The 6,000-nt window shown below is 40.1% G+C and overlaps 1 protein-coding gene across 10 annotated transcripts in view; it reads right to left on the reverse strand.

Moving 5' to 3' along the window:
• Positions 1-6,000, reverse strand: part of DLG1 (discs large MAGUK scaffold protein 1) — a 149,568-nt gene extending 143,568 nt beyond the window's left edge. For all 10 annotated transcript variants that reach the window (XM_048315007.1, XM_048315016.1, XM_048315004.1 and 7 more), the window contains exons 1-2: positions 5,911-6,000; positions 5,505-5,636 (exon numbers count right to left, since the gene is read on the reverse strand). In XM_048315007.1, coding sequence (XP_048170964.1) covers positions 5,505-5,636; positions 5,911-5,929 — 151 coding nt within the window. In that variant the 5' untranslated portion in view covers positions 5,930-6,000. The remainder of the gene's footprint in view (positions 1-5,504; positions 5,637-5,910) is intronic.

Below are 6,000 nucleotides of genomic sequence, written 5' to 3' on the forward strand. Positions count from 1 at the left end.
CAAAAATTCAATACATTGCCCTGCCACACGCACACGCAAGATGGTGGAAAGCACTTTAAAAAAGCAAGCTATCAAATTACACTACATACATACAAAATAGTAAGTAACTCTTTAAAAAAGAGGAGCAATGAGACTATTTCACTTATTATTAGGTTTCTTGAAGAGGAAGACATGAAGTTCTTCCAAAGACTGGGACAGTTGGACAAACTGCACAGCAGAAACATACTTACAAAGACTAAATTAACATTCCAATCATTTGGACACCAAGTAAAATGTTTATCCTCCTTCCATCTGGATGAAGGTAATCAAGTACTTAACTACCTTTGTAAACACAGCCCTAAGTCAAATTTCTCTAAAACTGACCAGCTTTTGTGTATTCGAAGGAGACCACAGCAAGCATAACCACAGTACATCTTTAGGAAACTTATCTGGAAAGTCGATAACACCTGAACGTTGCAAGAATTATATTGCATGGATGTTTCAGCCTCAAACATGAGCAAAGATACTGACTCACAGAAGCTGCAGTCTGGGGAAAAAGTCACAAAAATGCAGCAAGGATTAGATTTCAATGCGAATATAACCTATTTAGCCCCTGCAACAATTTCAGTACTATCCAATGTTACAGAAGATCCCATTCTCCGTAAACCTTCCTCTAATAAAAGCATAATAATAACAAACCCCAGCAATATTCATTGACTATCTAACAAGATCCTCAGCTTATTGACAATAATTTCTGGATTCTTAATGTAAATATTATTCAGCTGAGTCTGAAAGAATGTGCACTAAGGCTTCAGTAACCTTTGAAAATGGAAAGGCTCGAGCTGATTTGCAGTTAACTGTGTCATCATGGCATATGGTCTATTAACTGTACTGCTGAAATAAAAGTTGATACTGAGGTTTCCCCAAGAGCAAGTATTTTTGGTTTCATTTCAGAAGAGGAACTTGTGTTTAACTTTGTTTAATTTCCAGTTAGCCAGCAAGTATAGGAAATATTCCCAAGGTGACTAAGTGCGAAGGAGCGAGAAGAGCTCCAGAGCTGCCACACACAGCTCAGAGCTGAAATCACACACCAGGTAGCAGGAATGTGGTCAGCCCACTCCAAAGTGGACCATCTTTGGGGCGTGCTGACCCAGTCCAGTCTACTTCAGTCTAAAATCTAGGTGTATTTTCCTAATTTAATTCAGAAAGCCACTATGGACAGAGATGAGACTAGGTTTTATATTCCTAGAATTTTCAATCCCAATCACCCTGCTGAGAAACCTGAAAAAAGAATTTACTTTATGTAATCATCAATTTTTTCAAAATTTTCAGAGACAGGACGTCCTTTTCTGGGGTGTAAAAATGTATTAACAGCATTTGTAATATGTTCTGTTCAATCAATAAAGCTCATCCAAACTATGGTTAAAAGCACCTTCAAGTTTATGAGGGGAAGCTGTTCTTTGGTTTAGTAAGGATTACTGAAACAACTACATTTTTTTATTCAAAATTTCCTACACTGGATGTCTAGTGCTAGGGAGCGCCAGTGCATAAGCACAATTTTCAAGGCAGGTCTCCATACAAAAGGACTCCAAGTGAAACAAAGGAGATTGCTTACACAATGAAATTCAACACATTGAATCTTCCCTAGTCAGATTTGCTATTTTATACTAAAAAGCCTGTATATGCATAGCTACAAAGTTATATATATATGTGTATAGATATATATACAAAAACACCCCACTTTAGGCAAGAAGGGTAGCACAGCCAACTGCATTGCCAGTGTATGTAGCGACTCTGCTAGAACTCCCTTTTTCTGACACCAGTGCACAGGGAGTTAGTTATTGTCAGGAAAATGAATGCTTTTAAAGTAGCAAACTAACTCATGTTTCTAGCTATAGCTATAATATTTTTAATTTTAGAAGTCTATTTAAATATGGTAAACCTCAACATGACACCCATTACAAGCAGATCTTAATTAAACAAAAATATTATGTGTATAAACAGAAGTCTGCTTCACATGTTTTCTGTCAGAAGTGTTACTTTTGCATGCAAGTGTTTTTATATTTTCAAAAAGATAAATATATCTGTACCTTTTCAAGAACCTGTAGCTTCTGAAAAGGTAAAAGAGTGCCTAAGCTAAGAACAGAACTTACCTGCAGAATTATTATCTCACTATTTGAAGATAAATACCAAATACTTTACCAAAGTGAAAATAAGTCTAGCCCATTTTCTATATATGGATATTTTCCTTTGGTCTCGTAATAAATTGGCTCACCAATGATGAGAATATCAGTAACAAGTCATTTTAACTGGAAGCAAGAAATCATAAGCTAGAAAAGATACCACACATTTTTGAGCCTTTATAAAAGGAAATTGACTTAAAACTGAGACTATTCTCGGGTTGATTTTAATTACAGGCCCTTGGTATTCATTTAATTAAAGTACTAGAAATTATTACACATAGCTGGTTGAAGCAATGGAAAATACCACATTACAGAAGGCAAAAAATATAAAAATGGGCTTTTTCAGAGACTGTTTCATGGAGGTCATATTTGGTTACCACTTTTGTTACAGATTCAAAGTTCTTACAGTTAGCTCACTTAAAATGTAACACTGTTGCAATGTCCATCTTGTGACACTGGCTGTTCACACTGACTAGTTACTAGTCTAATTCAAATGATTTCAAGCCATAATTCAAGAACAAGGTCAAGCTTGTAGATTGCTGAACTAAAATTTTATTGAGAGAACTAAAAGGAGAGGACAACATATAAAAGGCTCAAATAAAAAATTAATACTACTTATTCTTCAGCATCCAAATGGAAATTACAAAAAAAAACCCCTTTCAATTTCTAAAACATCTTTAGTTTCTAAAACCTTTTAATATCTAAAAACATGAAACACTGTTGAAATTGTAGTTTTTAGTAACATTTAATTTCCTCCATTATAAAGCCAAAGATGTATTTCAGTGCATAATGCTATTTATTGCTTGAAGGAACAGCATTTGATTGCCAAGTCAAAAATTATACTAAAAAAGATACATGAAGTTGACAGCAGATCCTGACTACAACCTTCGCAAACCTACCTACTATGGGCAAGCAAGTCTTGGATATAGTGCAGTAACTTGGCAGAAAAAGCAAAAAATAAATGGATGAAGTTTGATGGGGATTTTTTTGCATTGTTTTTTGGTTTAAAATTTAAAAAAAAAAAAAAAAACAACCCTACCCAAACCAGAAACTAAAAGTAGCACACTTTCTGGAAGTATCTCTAAGAGAAATAACTTGGTATAGTTGAGCATGAAACTTGCTGTCAGAACAGCACTGGTTATTTCAGTTGGGAACACATCACAACTTCTATGAAAGGCACACTTAAAATTCAGCCATAAAGTAATGAGCAATGGCGTATTCCAGGTAAGTCTAACTCCCAGCAAAACTGAATACTTCATCCAGCCTGCTCCCAGATCTTCATGGAGAAAAAAGACAAGCAGGAGCCAACTCAAGGCCTTCCCAGTAACTGCGGCCATCTTCCAGATCACATCCTTTCCTGGGAGCCTCCCCACTCTTTACCCCCACCATGCAGTAATCACACCATAAAGGTAGGTGTTTCCAGGAAAACAATAGCCAGGAGCAGCCTGCTAGGAACAAGAACTCCCCTGATGTATTTCCACAGAAGCAAGCAGGTTAAAGGAGAAAGACCCAAGCTGACAGCATAAATTGCTTGGCAAGTACCAGCCTTCTGCCAGATGGTTTGGGAATGTATGTATGCAATTTAGTAAACAATCATACAGGGACCCAGGATATGCAAAGTTAATGCAAGAGGCCCAAGAAGCACCTGCTGTGTGTGCACAGATGAACTGAACAAGAACTAGGGTCCTGTGGTTGCAACGTGCAGCTTCTTACAAGTCCAGAAAACAGGCCACACAGCCCACCCAGGCAACAACACATTCCTCTTTTCTGCTCTTGCAGAACAAGCCAGCAGACATGAGGTTGCCTGCTCTTTCAAGTCTACTACTTGGTGTAGACTTACAATACTACAACTAGGTGTAGACTTATACAATGAAGATTCATAAGTGGGTATGAGAAGAAACTACATCTTGCAGGTTTTAGTATCAAAGGCTAACAGACAGGTATCTTTTCAATGAAGGGAAGAAAACAGAGTACTGCATGGACCTTCAAGAGTTTTAAAATAAGAAGCCCTCACACATACACACACACAGAACAAGAAAACTGGCAGTCGACATTGAAATTTTTTGACGCAAGAATCCAACATTCTGAACTGCCAATGAGTGAATCTGTTCATACGCGTCCCACAAGGATCATATTTAGCTCTTCGCTGTGGAGTTGATTAGCATCAACTGTGTAGTGAAGAGAAATGCAGAGTTCCTATACGGAAAAGATTCTTGTAACTGACCTATTCTCACAGTTACTCTTTGTGAACTTACATGATAAGAAAAAAAACCCAGCACAATTACTATCTTCTGAAAATCTACACAAGATTAAATAAATGCTCCAGAAGAAAGCATTCAGCAGCAATGCATGTTTATGTTTTGCCTGTCCCTATGCTTTCACCACAACACAAGTTCGAAGAAGCTGCAGCCCTGTGAAGGAAGATGTGTACCCCTAGGACAGTAACCATGTAGAAAGTCAAGTAACAAATATAGCTACAATGTTTGTCATCAGTCCAATTCAGGCACTGGTTACTGTTAAAAGACAAGGATGGAGAACAAACTTTATTCTTGAGGATAAACTAACATTAGCTGCCATAAAGATAGCGACAATCAATCAAGAAGAAACCACTCCTCACTGCTTCTCTGCAGAAGTTTCCAAATAAAGACAGGATTCTGCAAGTTCTATTTATGCTCAGGTTTTTTTTCCAAACAGACAGGCAGGAAATTCAAAATTACATGCAAGTGCTTCTAAGAAGTTATGGGAGCATTTTAAGTCAAGCACTCTAAGGACTTTAAACTAAGAATTAGTAGTGCTTTCACTACACTTTAGTATGCAACAAAGGAGAAGAGATGACTAGTACTCCCTGAAGCATTAGAGGTTTCTTCCCATTTACTTTAGGTTAAATTTGCACTTCAGTTATACACTCTGTGATGTTTTTAGAGACTCTTCAGCAGGACCTGCTTGATTCCTTAAACTAAAAACATTTCAATTCATTCACTAACCTGTTACATACAGAGAGAAAAAAAAACCCCACCCTCCTTAGAAATTTATCAGGTGAGCAAAGATGCATGGAAAAACAATCTAAAGAAATCTAGGATAACATACCACAGAATTAAAAACTACTCCACAGTTTTAAGCAGTTTGGATCAGTCAAAAGCCTCAAATAAAGAAAGTACATGTAACAAGTGAACTGTTGATCTGTAACAACACGTGTGTTACTATGCTAAACAAAAACACAACGACAAGAAGCACATGGCTTCTAATTTAAGGGTAAACCACCTTTTGTTCTTAACACCACAAGTGACAGCATCAGCAAGAACCAACCGGCTTACGCACAAACTGAAAGAAGTCAACCTTTACCTATCAACGCCTGGAAAAGGTTACTTTGGAAGATGCTGATGACACGCTCGATGGAGTTCCGCAGCTGCCGGTCCTCCGTCTGGCTCAGCTTGGAGCGGTATTCCTCCAGGAGGCGCAGGGCTCGCTGGGTATCTGCAAGCAGAGACCAGACACATGGCTGACCGGGGCGCACCGGGCAGGAGCACCGGGGATGCAACAAGCCCCCGTGGCCGGGACCGGCCCAGCCCGGCGCGGCAGCTCCTTTGTTCGCAGCCGGGAGAGAGCGGGAGGGACGCTGCCCTCGGCGTGCTCGCACCGCCCGCAGCCCCGCGGCTCCCGCCAGCCGCCCCCCCCCGCCCGTCCCGCCGCGGCAGCAGCTGTCAGCCGGCGGCTCCGGCGGCCGCGGCCCCGGGCGTGCGGCGCTCACCTTGCTTCCTGACGGGCATCGCGCCCCGCGCCCGGGGCTGCCCCGGGGCTCCGCCGCGCGGACTCGGAGCGCGGCCCGGGGCGGCGCGGG

Source organism: Corvus hawaiiensis, chromosome 10, assembly GCF_020740725.1.
Source record: "Corvus hawaiiensis isolate bCorHaw1 chromosome 10, bCorHaw1.pri.cur, whole genome shotgun sequence".
NCBI classification, from domain to species: Eukaryota; Metazoa; Chordata; class Aves; order Passeriformes; family Corvidae; genus Corvus; species Corvus hawaiiensis.